At 31.9% G+C, this 17,821-nt stretch overlaps 1 protein-coding gene across 9 annotated transcripts; it reads left to right on the forward strand.

Annotated features, from left to right (window-relative positions):
* Window positions 1-586: 586 nt before the first annotated feature.
* LOC114915049 (uncharacterized) lies at window positions 587-6,538 on the forward strand. 9 transcript variants are annotated; one of them, XM_083059587.1, is made up of 9 exons: window positions 587-872; window positions 962-1,026; window positions 1,449-1,520; window positions 1,704-1,735; window positions 1,904-1,978; window positions 2,323-2,396; window positions 3,040-3,202; window positions 4,765-4,843; window positions 6,123-6,538. In XM_083059587.1, the coding sequence occupies exons 3-7, from the start codon at window positions 1,467-1,469 to the stop codon at window positions 3,045-3,047; spliced, it is 243 nt and encodes an 80-aa protein (XP_082915713.1). In that variant the 5' UTR covers window positions 587-872; window positions 962-1,026; window positions 1,449-1,466; the 3' UTR covers window positions 3,048-3,202; window positions 4,765-4,843; window positions 6,123-6,538. The 9 variants fall into 9 exon arrangements, 7 of the variants coding, with proteins under 7 accessions (XP_082915713.1, XP_082915707.1, XP_082915711.1 ...); XM_083059581.1 differs by lacking the exon at window positions 1,704-1,735 and having other exon boundaries at window positions 588-880; XM_083059585.1 differs by lacking the exon at window positions 1,704-1,735 and having other exon boundaries at window positions 588-872.
* The last annotated feature ends 11,283 nt before the right edge of the window (window positions 6,539-17,821 follow it).

Genomic DNA, 17,821 nt, shown 5'->3' on the forward strand with positions numbered 1-17,821 from the left:
ACCATATCCATTAATGTTCGATTTCTTCTTTCTGCCACACCATTTTGATCTGGAGAACCAAGCATAGTGTATTGGGCAACAATCCCATGTTCTTGAAGAAATCTCACAAATGGACCAGGTGCTTGTCCATTCTCTATGTATTTACCATAGTACTCTCCACCTTTATCTGATCTCACAATCTTAATTTGCTTTTCGCATTGTAGCTCTACTTCAACCTTAAAAATTTTAAAGGCATCTAAGGCTTCATCCTTAGAACGAAGTAAGTAAAGGTACATATATCGTAAGTAATCATCAATAAAGGTGATGAAGTATCTTGGACTACTTGTGTCCATATCCGGACAACAATTATCACTACTAGAAAATGCAAACATATTTACATCAGTTTGGAGAAAAAACGATGTAAATATGAGTAATTCTACATCGGTTTTAATATTGACCGATGTAGAAATTAAAACCCTAATACGTGTCCCACGATACCCTTCACACCCCCTTCCCCACCTCCCGCCACACCCTTCCTCATCTCCCAACCCCACACCCCTTCCATCCTCATCGTCGCCCTCTCCGCCCCCTCCCTCGCCCTCTTTCGCCGCCTCCACCACTCCACCCCCGCCACCTCCCTCCTCCTCCTTCCTCAAGCTGCTCGTCGAGGCGCTCTTCACGGAGCAGGGGACGAGCTCGCAGGCTGCGTTCGCGCTCTGCATCGCCGCGGCTCCAGATCCGGACGCGGCCAGGCTCGCCAGGCTGCTCCCGAGGTTCGAGAAGCTTCTCAAGAGCAAGGTGTTTAGGGCCAAGCTGGCGCCATTATTCAAACTCTGAAAGTGAGCTTCGCTACTAAGCAAACTCAACACCGCACCACTCTTCGAACTCTGAAAGTGAAAATGTCTTTCTTGCCTTCGCCTTCAAAATCTCGTTGTCCTCAAATTCCCGCTAACTGCATTGTTCTGTGCTTTAAATTTTGTAGGGTGAAGTGGGCTTTTGTGATGTCAGAGAAAGAGGGAAAGGGCGCTTCGCTGTTAAGCAAAGGGGGTATGTGTTCGTTTTATGTCTTGCCCTGCATGTAAAGTTTCGATTTTTTCCCCTTGTTTGCTTTTGGGTATTTTATTTTCTCTTGTTGGGTATGAATTTTCTGTGAGATTAGTCTGTTGGGTAAGCATGCACAAATACAGGGTTGGGTTTTGAGTCTTTTGACCTATGGGGTTGTTGTTGATGTTGGGTTTTTCTCTGTTGTCAGATATGAGATGTTGCACCTGATTTATTTATTTATTTTTATTGAAAGGTGTTTGTGCCCCCACCCCTTTTGTTGAAATTCCTTTGTTTTTGGTATATTATCCTTGTCCTTTCCTTTGATAACATAACATGTGTGTTTGTGGTGGGTGGCAATATTCTAAACCAGTTTTGATTTAAGCATTTGATTGTTCATTTTTTTTTCTTCTATTTTTTCTTGGTAGGATCTCTAAAAGGGAAAGATGACAGTGCAACAAAATCATCAAAGGGAAGGAAGGTTCAATTTTCTAAAGAAGGTTAGCTTCTTTATTCTATTAGCTTCGTACTGCTTGTCAGTGGAGTATGCAAGTACTAGAGCTTCTATGTGATGCGGTTGTCACTCAATCTACTGATCTTGTTTACAACAAGTTTTTCAATAACCTTATTGAAATTATTGCTTGGTTGTCTATTACATGTGCATTTGAATCTGGAATAAGTAGTTCACTTACTTCACTAAAATCTGGTGGAAAAGGTGAGTGTAATTCCCAAAGTTCTTATTGTCTTTTTATCTGTTTGGTAACATTGCATTTGAGCATATCTCCATTACAATCTTTAAATCAATTGTTCATTATTATTTTTAGTTATGTTCCTTTTTACTGGACTATTTTTTTAATTTATTTTCATGGTGACTTTATTAAAGGAGGAAAGGTTGCAAATGGTGGAAAAAGTTCTCAGTCAAAAGACCCGCATTCATCAAATCAAAGAGTTGGGAAAAGTTGGTGCCTGTCTCCATTATCTTTTATATGTTTTTTCTTTTATATTTTGTAAATCATGTTATTATTTTGTGCTTGTATGTCTCACATTGGGATTTAGAGTCTGTTTGAATAAACTTATTCAGAAGCACTTGTAGAAAAAAAAATAAGAAGAAAAATTGAAATAAGTCTCTCCATAAGATAAAGCTAGTTTATGCATAATAAGGTGAAAAAAAGATTTTGGGAAGTTAATAAGAGAACTTCTACAGATTAACTTATGGCATAAGTTAATTTTAGCTCATAGAGAATTTACAAACTCAATGTCATGGGAGAAAATTGAGGCACAAGTGTTTCTATTTTTGTCTAGTCTATCAGCAACTTCAAGGATCCGTTGTCGACAGATTATGTTTCAGAGGCGCATTTCCTCTGGTGTTTCATTTGGTATTATTTTCTTTCTTTTTTTCTTTGTTTTTAGAAATATATTTCTTTCTTTCATGTTTCCTTTTATTTTTCTGCTTCCACTTTTAGAGCAAAGTTACATCATTTTGATTGGTATTCCTTGATTCTTTACAAATTCGATTATAGGTCCGTGCAATTATCTCTTTAAAGTAATGCTGCTACTTTTTTAGTTATGGACCACAGTAATAATAGTCTATATATAATTACATATAGGAAAGAAACCCTTCAGACTTGCTCTATGTGTTTCTTGTTCATCTGCATCAACTCATTATTAAATTTATAACAAGTAATGATAGATTTTAGTGGCTCTTAAGAATTTTAAATGTGTTAATTAAGTTACATATAATATCTTTTCTCTTGATTGTGCAAACTCTCTTTTCCATTCTTACGTTCTAAATCTTAAATCCTTCATATTTCTTCTGTTTCACTAATGCAGTTTATAACTTCAGTTCTGCACCTTCTTCATCTCAATTAGTTATTCTTAACAAAGATTCATTTTTTTTAAACGAATCTAGAACTGGGTTGTTTCACAACGTCTTACTCAAACTAAAGATTCGTTTTTTATTGGATCCCACTTGTGTGATTTTGCTTCACTCAAATATTTTCTTTCATTTTTTGCGTGCAGAAAGGTAAAAGAAAAAAAAGAGAGAAAGAGAGAGACAGAAAACATGACTATCACAGGTTCTGGTTCCGGACAACCACAATTCATTTCCAGCACTGGGAACCGAAGCCTTTCCAATACGCCACTCATTGAGAACTCAGATACTAATCAAATTATTGTGCTTGATGTGAGTCTCGGTTCTCATTGATTTCCTTTTTCTTTTTAATAGTCTATTTGAGTTTTTGGTTGGTTTTGCTATAGTAAAATTGATGAGTACAACACTGCTTTAACTTGCCATCTGTGTTTAAGATTAAAGATTAATTCTGTTTTTGTGTGCTGAATCAAGAAGTCATGCCTACAATTGGAATTTGTCGTGGTAAATAGAAAAATATAACAAGGGGCTGAAAATTTCAGTTGGTGTTAGAGATGACCAAGGAATTCCATGTGTTTGTTTGTTGTATTCTCATTTCACGTTTGAGTTACAGTTCTATTGAGTATTGACAATGAAGTACTGGCTAGAGTGTATGGTAGAAAACAAAAGAGATCAATGATTGATATGAATTGAAGAACACTCCTAACCAACAACCTGCTTAGAGACATCATCATTTTTCATTTGGCATTTTATGAAATGAAAAGAATATTAGGATTATTGATTATAACCAATGACTCTCTTTTTTTAACATTTAATTTTTCAATCAGCCATTTTTTTACCATTTTATTACCATCAGTCCTTGAGGATGGTTTTAAGCAGTATTTTTTAACATTTTGTTTTAATTAAAGAGATATTGAATACCATTTTATTACCATTTTTTTACCATCATATTTAGTTGTTGAGCTCACTGATTAAAGCATACCTAATAACCAAGATATTGAATAGATTCGAATATTCAATAAGTTCATTGTTAACTTAGTGGACTCACTAAATCAAAATCAGTGAAGTTTTATAGTTTAAGGAAGTGATGCAATTTCACCTTCCTTTTGTTTCCACCACTCGTTTGAGCTACATATTGGTGAAAGAAAATGCTGGTCAGGGTTAATTCGTTTTCAATCCTAACTAATTTTTAGGACTAGGCTTATTCATTTTCAATGATTGCAAAATTTCTGAGTGCTAAAATTTCTTCTATTATGTTGAATTCCTGTGTTGTCTTGTACAGATTTTGGTATTAGTTTTTGCATTTCCTGTCATTGTTTGCATTGTGATTGAACATTTTTGTTCCTTGGATGCTGAGATAATATTTGTAACGGGTAATTTTAAATTTGCAACGTAACTAAACCTTTCAAACGCCCAGCTTTAATCCTTTGTCACACTCATTTTGGAAATCAAGTTGATTTTCAACATTGCCAATGCCACCTTATCTTTGTTTGTAACTACCAAAGCAAAAAATGTTTCCATGTGCCAATGTAAATCTCCACCTAACACCACTGATTACCTTCACAAATTAGAGGACCAATAATTAGAGGCATATGAAGTCTTCACCTATTTTCTTGCCAGCAATTTCCTTTCCTAAAGACATAATAATAGTACTGTTGGAAACAATTATTTGTGTAGCACTTATACTGGCCTAGTTTCCAATAGGAAGTATTTGAGAAATAGATGTAGGATGTATCCCCGCACTCCCTTGAGCAGCCTTTAATAAATATCTTCTAGTTGTTTCCTATTAAAACTTTTCCTTTCTTTGTTTTTATATATCTATAATTTTGATTATGAATTTGCAAAAATATTAAAGTTTATGGATCATGTCTTAACAGATCAATACATCAGATTGTCGAAAGGGGCTGCTGTCAAGCAAAATCTTGGAGTGGCTCTTAAATCACATGCGGTGAAAAGGTTTATTCATTTGTACTTTCAATGTTTATTAAGAATCGTTGTGACTGAAATCATATGTTGCTGTGTTATTTTATCTGACCAAACTTTACCTTATACATGTGCTTTCACTTTCCTTCAATATTTTTTTGACTTATTTGACTGTTACTTTTGTTTTAGAAAGAGCATTTCTTCTTTCACATATAATCAGCACTTCTTTTAAATTTACATGGGAATATGGATGCCCTGGAGGAAACACCATAGACTAAATAAACTATATGCTGAATAGATAAAAGCATTGTGTGATTCTTTGTTGTCTTTATATTAGTAGATTGATTTTTTCAACCTCTAGTAAGGTGATTATCCAATTAAAGAGAGAAAAGAAAATTTGATTGAAAAAACAAAAGATACATTTTTACAGCTGTCAAAGCAAAATCATGCATTTTACAGCTGATGATCTCAGAAATAACTATAAACCAGCACGAATAAAAAATATAAAGAAAAAATGATACATTATGTTATGAAATATAATATTAAATCATATTTGCATAACATTTTTTACGAGAATTTGAACCAATCATACTATAACTACATCACACCAAGTCTGATAACATGTAAATCTAATAAGAGCTAGAAGCTTAGATTAGGCACATGTTCTGAAATTTTAATGTGACAGGGATGCACTGAGATAAATTTTAAAAACAATAACACTTATATGATATAGATTCCTTTTTAGAGCTACTATTTCCAGGTTTCTAAGAAACACTAAAACTATTTTTGTTTTAAATTATTATTCCTGTTTATTTCCCAAAAATTATCCAATTAGCATAAAAATTTTGAAGTTATTAATTAAATTTTTTTGTCCTAAGCTTAAACAAACAGGCCTTAAATTATTCTTTTTCAGGAATATGAAAACAATAAAAATCCTGACTAAGCACCTCAGATAGTCTTTCCCTATTTTAGGATGACCAATTTACTTATTAGTGAATTACGTCATGTAATTTCCGATATAAAAAGAGGAATCCCTGTACAGTTAATCAATCAATAATATTCCCCTTATTTCAACTTGCATGCATCATTGATCGCAATTAACCAATTTAAAACCTTGGTTATATTTTAATTTGTTTTTCGCTTGTAATTTTGGTATATAGAACTCAACTACTCAAGTGTAAACTACTAAGTGGCTTTCATTTCAAATTGTTTGCATTATCACTTTCCATGTACTCAACCAAGCATCTTGATATCACTGTTAGTGTAGAGCTGGTGTTACTATGTTGTGAGAATGTGATGCTTTTTTGTTTAGGTTATCCGGCTTTTGGCAAATCATCCACAATTTGGAATTGCATTAATGACTACTGATAGGAAAGTTGGGCAGCCAATCATCCACAATTTGGAATTGCATTAATTACTTGATTTTAATTATTATTTTTGTACATCATTTTACATCGGTTGTGGAAAGAATCAATGTAAATTGGTGTCAAAATTTACATCAGTTATACAAGGAACCGATGTAAATTTGTACATCATTTTACATCGGTTGTGGAAAGAACCGATGTAAATTGGTGTACAAAATTACATCGGTTTTAAAACCGATGTAAAATGGTTTGCATTTATTACGTCACTCAATTCTACATCGGTTTTAGAACCGATGTAGATAGTGTTAAAGAACCGATGTAAAATGCGTGTGCTGTAGTAGTGTATATGTATGAATTATTTCTAGTATGTTTGAACTCCTCTTGGCACCCTTTTTGGACTTGTTAGTTTGCTTACCCTTGATGCAATCCACACAAGTCTCAAAATTAGCAAAATCTAAAGTACTAAGTACTCCATCATTTACTAATCGTTTTATTCTATCAATGGAGACATGTCCTAATCTTCGATGCCACAACATAGAAGAATCCTCATTCATAACACAACATTTTAACCTAGAAGAAACATGCATAGAATTATAAGCAGTGTCATTATTTTGTAAATTAATAGAGTAAAGACCATCGCGTAATTCACCAAAACCAATAACTTTGGATTTATTCAACAAAGTAAAACCAGAATCCATAAATTTAAAAGAAAAACCCAAATGTGCAAGTTGCGAAATAGAAATCAAGTTTTTACTAAAACTAGGAACATAAAAAGTCTTTTCTAAACATAAAAGAAAACCACTGCTCAAAACTAAATTGCATGTCCCAACGACCTCCACATGTGAACTCATCTTGCTTCCTGAATAGATGCATTGCTCACTTCCCATCGGTTTCCTTAGGTTTTGCATACCCTGTAAGGTATTAGAAACATGGATTGTAGATCTAGAATCAATCCACCATGTGTTATGATTAATACTAGTCATATTAGATTCATAACAAACAAAAGAAAATAAATTACGTTTCTTTTCCAGCCAATTCTTAAACTTCAGACAATCCTTCTTCATGTGTCCTTTCTTTTTATAGAAGAAGCATTTAGATTCTTTCTTAATAATTGGTTGAGCTGGAATCTTTCCTTTCTTATTATCTTGATTCTTCTTTTTCTTAAAAGAAGTAGTTAAGTTCACCTGCTCTCCTTCTTCCATCATTAACCTTTCCTCTTCTTGAACACACAAGGTCAACAATTCATTAATAGACCACTTATCCTTGTATGTGTTGTAAGAGATTTTAAAGGGGGCATAATGGTGAGGTAAGGTGCACAAAATATAGTGCACTAGGAAAGAATCAGACATGGTAACCTCTAAAGCTTTCAGTTGAGCCACAATGTCCCTTATGCGCATGATACGATCATGCACTCCTTTAATCCAAGTGAGCTTTAAGGATGAAAATTGCATTATAAGGGTGCTGGCAAGAGATTTATCAGATGTGGTAAATTTTTCATCAATAGCCTTTAGTAAATCCTTGACATTGTCATGCTAGTCAACAGAACCCCGAATTCCAGCAGAAATGTTGGTCTTTATGAACGTCACAGAGAGACGATTTGACCTCTCCCATTTTTCATAAAGATCAACTACACCTGGAGTGCTGGTCTCAGTAATCGGTGGTGTTGGTTTCCTAATAGCATAATCAATGTCCATCCAGCTTAAATGAAGAAGAACTCTCTCCTTCCAAACCTTATAATTGTCACCTTTTAATTCGGGAATGCCACACTTGATATCAGAAATATTCATAGATTGAGAAACTGCAAATGTCAAAAACATGTTCATCATCATAACTTGAGACTAAAATAAATGTCATGTTTCACCAATGCAAACATGTCTCTTTTAACGAATCTAATGACATAAAACTTGCCTGTGGGCTAAAGTCATACTCAATTAGACTCATGTAACCTTATGACAAAACTATCAAATTATGTTCATTTTCTTAATTCCTGTGGGTAAATTAAGAAATATAATATAATATTTTATCCTAATCAATCATACAAATGCAAGAAATTTCTTGTGGGTATATTTCATCACATTACATATAATTAATTACAATTAATGTTTTTCTTAATGTGATCTTTAAAAAATATATAATTTTAATTAATTAAAGATGTTGTGGCTATTCTCTAACTTATTAAAATTATATGTATCACTAAACATTAATATAAAATAAATAAATCTTATTTTTATTTTAATATCAAATAAATATAAGAAAACATTAGATAAGCATATAATATTCAAAACTCATTATTCTTAATATCCAATATGCAATGCAACAAAAAATAAAATTCCCTTAATAACACGTATTAACTTGTGATTGATTCTTTCTTTTACATAGTACATGTAGGTGGCGTGTCTTTAATCATGCAAACAATCATTTGAATCATTTGACGTGACTTTAATTGTTCAATTATGCATACACGTAATAACATGTGGGTGACTTCATCATATAAAAAGGGGAATCAAAACCAAAGGACACCAACGGGATTCGAACCTATGCCATGACAATTATATCACAAGTGAACAAACCACTACACCAAGTATTTCATCTAGGAAGTGTGATACAATTAAAATATAAAACATATGCATGTCAATAGCAGACAAATAAACAAAATGCGAAAACACAATGCGTTTTACTTGTCTTCAACCTTGAGACGGGTCAGTTTTACCCATTTATGACCCGCGGACCCGAAATGAAAACCCGACTATTTTTGCATGTTTTGAACATCGAAAAACACCATTTTAATTACAGAAACTTTATAAAAATCATCCTCTTCTTCCTCTCCAGTTTTAAAAACAATTATGGGGTTGAAAAGAGATACCCAAAAATACCTGATACAAAAACAAGGCAGAGGATTAACGATGCTCTGATACCAAATGTAAAACTAATATTCTAAAGATCTAAACATGGCAAAAATCAAGACAAACACGTTTATATCATTCTCAAAATTGTAGAAATTAAAGGACCAACCTCCAGCCATTGTTGTTCACTTGTTTGCTTCAGGTTTCTGAATCCTTGCTCTCAATACGCGATGGTGTTGTATACTGAAGAGGAGAGTAGGCTCAGTGACCAAAAACAGAGATATGCGTCCAATTTATAGAACTCTAATCCATCATAGAGTCTCTTTGAACGTTGGAGAAAATGTGCGGGAATCATGGTACCATATTCGCAAGTCATTTGATAATGGGTTGAATCAACATCAATAATGGACCACATTCTTAATCATGGTACCCTCTATTTTTCATGAAAGTATAGGAACATGCATATTTTCAAACATCAACAAATGATTCCTTGGAAGGTTGGGCAACATGTTTACTCGATACTTGAAGCTAGTTCTTATGCATATGGGGGAGGGAGGTCTTCCCAACAGCAAACTAGTGGGGTTTGAACTGTTAGAAATTAGTATTTTTAATTTAATATTTATATATATATATATAATAGGGCGTATAAATCACACATAGGTTCACTCTCCGGAAAAATATCCTTATCCTTTTGTTATATATTCCTTCCAACGGCATGAATAGGAACGTTGCAATTTTTTGAAGAGTATGATGCACGTTGAGCACCTTTCTAGTGACTGCATATACATATATATATATATAGGACGCCTAGTAAAAGAAAAATACACACAAGTTCATCTATTTCTCTCTCAAAATTATTTCTACTACTAAAATATATTTTTTGGAGCAGTGTTCTTTGGTTCAGGGATCTTTCGCTGCACTCGAGCGGTGTTCTTTGGCTTACAGAGTTGAGTTTATTTTCTGTTATTTTAAATGGAAAATCTGAAAATTGTCCTAATTGTACCCTGGTTGAAGCTAGTGCTTCTAATGATACTTATAGTGATAAAGATATTTTGTGTCATGGTCGTATTTTGAGTGCTCTATCTAATAATATTTATAAAATATTTTGCCATACGAAAACTGCTTTGGAGTTATGGGATGCTCTTGAACTAATGTATGCTTTTGCTGAAAAGGGTTTAAGAAGATACTCTTATGAAATAATGATTTATTTTCAAATGGAAGATGGAAAACCTTTCTCTGACCAAGTTCATGAATTTGAAAATATTATTTATGATATGAAGATGAAAGAAATTACTTTGCCTGGCATAATGCTTGTTAGTTTATTAATTTCTAAATTACCTCTTTCTTGGTCTGAATTTGCAAGAAGCCTTAAGCATAAACCTGATGATTTCACTTTATCTTATTTATTGGTTACCTTGCGAATTGAATATAAGTATCGTATTTCACAAAAGGATTCTCGTAAACCCCTTTTTCAGGCTAAGGCTCTTTTAGTGGAAAACGCTAATAAGCTTAAATAAAAAAATTTCAAAAAATATGGTTTTTCCAATAATAATAAGTTTGGTCAAAGCTCCCATTTGTCCAAAAATAAAAACAAGGCTTTTAATAACAACTACAAACCAAAGAGTAAAAATCAAAGAAATGAGTCCTTCTGCTTTGTTTGTGGAAGAAACAATCATTTTGCTAAGGATTGTTTCATCGTCATCGTCAACCAAAAGACATTACATCTAATCCCAAATCATCGTCTCAACCTCAAGCTAATGTTATTACCGCTAATGCTAGCTTGGATTCCCCATCTAACAGGTATCATGTCACTAGCCCAGAATTTTATTTATAACTCAAATGATTGGTGGATTGACTTTGGAGCTAATGTTCATGTGTATGCTGATAAAAAATTATTTTCTTCATATTAGGAATGTGGCACACGTACTGTAAGCATGGGGAATGAGAGCCTAACACGCGTCATTGGTCTAGGCCGAATAGAATTAGAATTATTTTCAGGAAATTGTCTTGTTTTAGATGAAGTCTTTCATATTTTTGAAATTAGAAAAAATTTGATTAGTGTTGTTTTGTTAGTTCAACAAGGTTTTAAAGTTGTTTTTGAATCCAATAGAGTTGTAACTTCTCGACATGGTTCTTTTGTTGGGAAAGGATATATTTGTGATGGTTTTTTTAAACTTAATCTCATGTCTTCCTTTATTAATAAAAATTCTAGCATTTCTTCATCTTCTATTTCAAATGTTGAATGTTGTGACATTTGACATGGTAGACTTGGACACGTTAACTTGAATTCTATTAAAAGAATGATAACTCTTGATTTTATTCCTAAATATTTTAATGCATTGAAACAAAAATTTGAAGTTTGTGTTCAAGCTAAACACCCTAGAAAATCTTTTCAAAATTATGTCCAAAAGGAAACTTGCTTGCTTGAACTCATTCATAGTGATATATGTGATAGCAGTGGTGTTATTACTTGTGGTGGAAAGAAATACTTTATTACCTTCATTGATGAGTTCTCAAAATATTGTTATGTATACTTGATTATTCATAAAAGTGAGTTATTTGAAAAATTCAAAGTTTACAAAGCAGAAGTTGAAAATCAATTAGAAAAGAGTATTAAAATTTTTTGTTTTGATAGAGGATGAGAATATTTTTATAATGAAATGGGTGAATTTTTTGAAACACATGGCATTATTCATGAAGTCACTCCTCCCCATGCTCCTCAATCTAATGGAATTGCTGAAAGAAAAAATCATACTTTATTAGACATGATAAATGCTATGCTTATAAGTTCTGGTTTGCTTGATAATTTGTGGGGGGAAAGCTTTGTTTACTGCATGTCACATTTTGAATAGAATTCCTTATAAAAATTCAGATAAAACCCCTTATGAACTTTGGAAAAATAGAAAACCAAATTTGAAATATCTCAAAGTGTGGGGGTGTCTTGCAAAGGTGAATATTCCTATTAATAAGAAAAGAAAAATTGGTCTCAAGACAGTTGATTGTGTTTTTTGGGATATACTTTACATAGTACTACTTATAGATCTTTAGTTATTAATTCTGAAGTTGCTGAAATTTCTAATAATATAATTATGGAATCTAGAGATGTTATTTTCTTTGAAAATATTTTTCCTTTGAAGAATAAATTGTCTAAACCTGTTTATGATACTTCTAGCTCTATTTTACCTTCTAACAGTATTGTTAACAAGGATTTTGAACCTAGAATTAGTAAAAGAATTAGAAAAGATAAAGATTTTGGTCCTGAATTTTATTCTTTCTTACTTGAAAATGATCCTAAAACTTATAGTGAAGCTATGAGATCTGTTGATGCACCTTTTTGGAAAGAAGCCATTAATGATGAAATAGATTCTCTTAAAATCAATAAAACTTGGTTTTTGACTGACCTTCCTCCTGGCTGCAAGAGTATAGGTTGTAAATGGGTTCTCTGGAAAAAAAAATTATGAACAAATGGCTTCATAGATAAGTTTAAGGCAAGAATTGTTGTTATTGGCTATAAACAAGTAGAAGGTGAAGATTTTTTTGATGCATATTTTCCTGTTTCTAAAGTTACTACTATTAGAGTTTTAATTGCACTTGCATGTGTTTTTAATTTGAAAATTCATCAAATAGATGTAAAAACTGTCTTTTTAAATGGTGACTTGGAAGAAAAAATTTACATGAATCAACCTGAAGATTTTATAGAACCTATAATGGAAAATAAAGTTTGCAAGCTTGTTAAATCCTTGTATGGTTTAAAACAGACTCCTAAACAATGGCATGATAAATTTGATCAAGTTGTTTCTTCATATGGATTTCAGTTTAATAATAGTGATAAATGTGTTTATGTGAAACAATTTGATGATAATTCATTTGTTATTTTATGTCTCTATGTGAATGGTATTTTAATCTTTGGTAGTAATCTACAGGTTATAAATGATGTGAAATCTTTCTTGTCTAGCAATTTTGAAATGAAGGATCTTGGTCTTGTTGATGTTATTTTAGGTATTAAGTTAATTAAGAATCATGATGGTATTATTTTGACACAATCACATTATATTGAAAAATTATTTAAAAAGTTTAATTATTTTGATGTGAAACCAATTTCTACCTCATTTGATCCTAGTATTAAATTGAACAAAAATATTGGTGAAAGTGTCTCTCCTCTTAAATATTCTCAAATTATTGATTTTTTGTTGCATTTGTCTAATTTCTCAAGATTGGACATTGCATATGTTGTTGGTAGGTTAGGAAGATATACTCATAATCCTGATCATTCTCATTGGCTTGTTTTAGAAAGGTTATTTAGATATCTTAAAGGAACTATTAATTATGGCATTCATTATGCATGTTATCCTGCTGTAATTGAAGGTTTTAGTGATGCAAATTGGATTTCTGACTCTGATGAAACTAAATCTACTAGTGGTTATGTCTTTACTTTAGCTGGAGATGTAGTAGCTTGGAAATCTGTAAAACAAACTATTATTTCTCATTCTACTATGGAAGTTGAAATAATTGCCTTAGATACTGCTAGTAGTGAGGCTGAATTTCTTAAAAATTTATTATATGACTTTCCATTATTAAATAAAATTATACCTCCAAGCTCAATGCATTGTGATAGTTTTCATTGCTAAAGTTACTAGCAAAAACTTTAATGAAAAAAGAAGGCACTTGAGAATAAGACACAAATCTATCAAAAATTTGATAACTCATGGTGTTATTTCTGTTGACTTTATCAAGTCTGAAAATAATCTTGCGGATCCACTCACAAAAGGGTTGACGCGTCAACAAGTACTTGAATCGTTGAGGGGAATGAGACTAAAGTCCATCAACTAGTTGCAACAATAGACACCCCTCTCCACATAAATAGTGATCCCATAAATGGAGTTCAATGGGTAATAACGAAATTGTTTGTTAACTAAGTACACCATTGTAAATTGCAAAATTATTGCATGTTCCATTAATATGGCGAGGTGTACTCTAAAGTAAATTGTGACAGTAATAAGGTTGAGGTATTCAAATATTTATATTTATTGTGCTAAAATTAAAAATACCTCTTAATGGACCCAATGACAATTGTTGTAGGGGTGGGTGTCATAGGCCACCCTTGGAAGGGTTCACCTAGTGAGTGTGGTGGTAGGGCCGCTACTGTGAGATATGAGCAATCTCTAAATGACACTCACAAAACAAGACACATGCGCAAGGTCGTAATGCGCTCCACTGATTAGAACTCAAATGAACACCTTTATTATACGTGTTATGTTCTAAAATTTGGCCAAAGGGATATGGCTCAAGACAATTATGTCTCCATATTCTCTCAGGTGGAAGCTCATATGCCCTAGGTATAAGGCTCAAACCCGGAAGGTTCCTTATATTGAAAATATAATATATCATGCTCCATTAAAATGTTTAAATATATATATATATATATATATATATATATATATCATTTTCCATATTTAAATTGTAAATTAGTGGGGGAATGTTAGAAATTAGTATTTTTAATTTAATATTTAAATATATACACAATAGGGCGTATAAATCACACGTAGGTTCACTCTCCGGAAAAATATCCTTATCCTTTTGTTATATATTCCTTCCAACGGCACGAATAGGAACGTTGCAATATTTCGAAGAGTGTGCTGCACGTTGAGCACCTTTCTTTTGGCCTCCAAGATTAAATAAATTAATAATATTTTCTAAAACCCTACGAGTGACTGTATATATATATATATATATATATATATATATATATATATATATATATATATATATATATATATATAGAAGGCCTAGTAAAAGAAAAATACACACAAGTTCATCTATTTCTCCCTCAAAATTATTTCTATTACTAAAATATATTTTTTTGGAGTGGTGTTCTTTGGTTTGGGGATCTTTTGTTGCACTCGAACGGTCTAACGAGTTGACATATCTTGGGAGAGGAGCGCATTATAAGACTCCAAATTACCAGTGCAATAGAGGCGTTTTCTCTCTAAGGATAGTGCTTTGCATGCTTGAACCTAAGCTACTATAAACTTATTATTTAATATTTTAATTTACTCTTTGTGTTTAATTAGTTGTTACTGATTGTTTTGTTTTTAATTTTATAGTATTCATTATGTTGTTAATATTGGTTTTATTGATAAATCTAAATATTTATTTTTTCTTGTGTTCTATTAAATTTATTTTTATCCAACATGAACTATGTGCATGCAACAGGATAACACAAGACGGAGTTTGGTGGGTTGCTTAGGGATTCAAATGGTGATTGGCTTAAGGCTTTTTATGATGATATAAGTATAGAAGATAACACAATGATGGAGTTAGTTGGGTTACTATTTTGGTTGCAACTTATTTGACAGCTTTTATACAAGGATGTTTTGTGTCTCTCAAACTCCACTTATGTGATTTTGTTAGTGTAACTCCTTTGTCATAATATGCATCATTTTAGTGCTATTGTTCAACATGTCAAAGAAATGTTTCATGAAAATTGGCAAGTACAATTACGACATATATTATATGAGGATAATCAATGCACTGATTTTTTTAGTTAGATTGAGACCAAACTCTATTTCTGCATATCTAGAGTTGAAATCTCCACCACTTGATCAAAAACCACTCCTTTCAACTGATGTTATAAAGGTGTAATTTTTCGCGATTGTAATTTTTCTTTTCCTTAATATTTTATCTTCATTTACCAAACAATAACAATTAGTAAAGCTATGATATATAAATCTCCTTCCATTAGCAATATACATCTATTATATTTGTTTTCTTAAAATATTTTTATATTTCTAATTTCTTGACTTTATGAACCTCCCTTTTCTTCAAGGTTTAAATTATTTTTTTCTTCTAAGCACTCACCCATCATCTCTCACATGCACTCCCTTTCTCTCCTCTAACGTTCAATTTTTTTCCAAGCATTCACACTCCTCTTACACGCACCCCTTTTCTCCATTTTTTCAGGATTTCAAATGGAGGAAAATTTTATAATTGTAATTTTCTTGAATCTATTTTCTAAAGAGTTCTTATTGATATGAAAATAGAGATCATAGAATTCATTATGTGGGCTCGACATTCTCGAGACTATTAAAATCTTATTTATTGGACGTACTTTCTCAAGAATATCCCTTGGTGCTAAAGGTAAAAATTAAGTTTTCTGGTAGACATTTATTAACTATTAGTTTGACAAATAAAATCTTGGGTTAAATTGACACTCATTGTAACTTCGATTATCCATAAAAAAGTAAACTATAGTGTTTAACATGAGAATTTTCAATATATCATCAACTTCATATCTAGTAATCATAAAGTGACATCTCTTCTCTACCATTTTATTAATAATAACAACAACAACAACAATAATAATAATAATAAAAATTGTAGAATCATATTGTATTATTCATTTTATTTGCTTCTAATATTTTATTTTATACTATAATTTTGGAGGACTTTAATGCAAATGGATCCAAATATAGAAAGAAAAAAAAGTTTATTATGTGTTATGTTCTTGTGTTTTATTGTAGACTTTTTTTTTAATCTAAAAGGGGCAATTTTTAAAATTTTCCCATGATTTTTTTTTAAAAAAAATTGGAATGATTAAGTCGTGTTCTAACGTGAAAATCAGACTTCTAATTTAAAAATAAAAATAAAAATAAAAGTCGTGTTTGAAATCACAATTTTTCTTTAATTTTCATAAGATATCATTTTAATATAATAAAAATATTATTTTAATAAAAAAATAGACAGGCAAGTTGCGATATTCAACCACAAATTGACCATTTAAAAAATAAAAATAAATAAAAGTGGGGTTATTAATCACAATTTTTATTGTAATCGTAAAACACGACTTTTATTTGGAAGTTATGTTTCACAAACTCGTCTTCCATTTAAAACTTGTGTTATACAAATATAACTTACCCGTTTTCAATAAATTTTCTAAAAGTTACCTATTTTGGAATTTATTTTATAAAAAAAATTATTTTGTTATGACTTATTTTTTATCTCTCTTATTTAAGTTATAACTAAATTTAACGATTAACACGTACAAGTAACACATGTGATAGAATTTTTTTTTTTCATATTTCATCATTCAATTATAGAGAAAAGCTAGATAGTAGAGATCGAGCCTTTTGTCATTGAGATATATTTTTTTATTATCAGTATTGAATTTGGTGGTTGATGTCTAATATCGATGAACTTTCGGACATAATTGTAACGACCCGGCTGGTCACAACACACGGTACAGCACAATAGAAACACCGCACAGAAAAGAACAATTGTATACATATAGAGTCTAGAATATACATATACATGATCCAATCTGAAACAGAGTTAAAGTGTACCAAAAAGAAATACAATCATATGCTACTATCCCAAGTAGCTCAACAACAAAAAGAATCATAAAAGAGATCAGCTCCACCGGTCTGCTGAAGACTTACCACAAGACTCCCACCTATCCCTACTCTGCTCCCATACGTAGTATGATCATTGCAGTCCAAACATCATGGAAACAACAAAAGGGTAAGCTAGTGTAATTAAAAATCAACATACAAATATATATCAATATGATAAACAACCGCTACAGCTATCAGCACACTTGTACAGCTTATACCACTCACAACACGCAGCAATGTCAGCACCGCAATGCGGCAATATCAGCACTGCTCAGCAGCAATAACAACACCACTCAAGTGACTATAACAACACCGCAAAGCGGCAACAACATCACCGACTTAGCGGCTATAACAGCACCACATATGTGGCTAATAACAGCACCGACTTAGCGGCTATAATATCACACCACTCAG

This window comes from Cajanus cajan, chromosome 7 (genome assembly GCF_000230855.2).
Source record: "Cajanus cajan strain Asha chromosome 7, NIPB_CcT2T_4, whole genome shotgun sequence".
Taxonomy (NCBI): Eukaryota; Viridiplantae; Streptophyta; class Magnoliopsida; order Fabales; family Fabaceae; genus Cajanus; species Cajanus cajan.

Excerpts from the sequence above, each read along its gene's own strand:
- LOC114915049 (XM_083059581.1), top strand. Across the intron at positions 1,979-2,322 it reads AAATCAAAGAGTTGGGAAAA|TCTATCAGCAACTTCAAGGA; the intron begins GTTGGTGCCTGT and ends ATTTTTGTCTAG. Across the intron at positions 2,397-3,039 it reads TTCCTCTGGTGTTTCATTTG|AAAGGTAAAAGAAAAAAAAG; the intron begins GTATTATTTTCT and ends TTTTGCGTGCAG.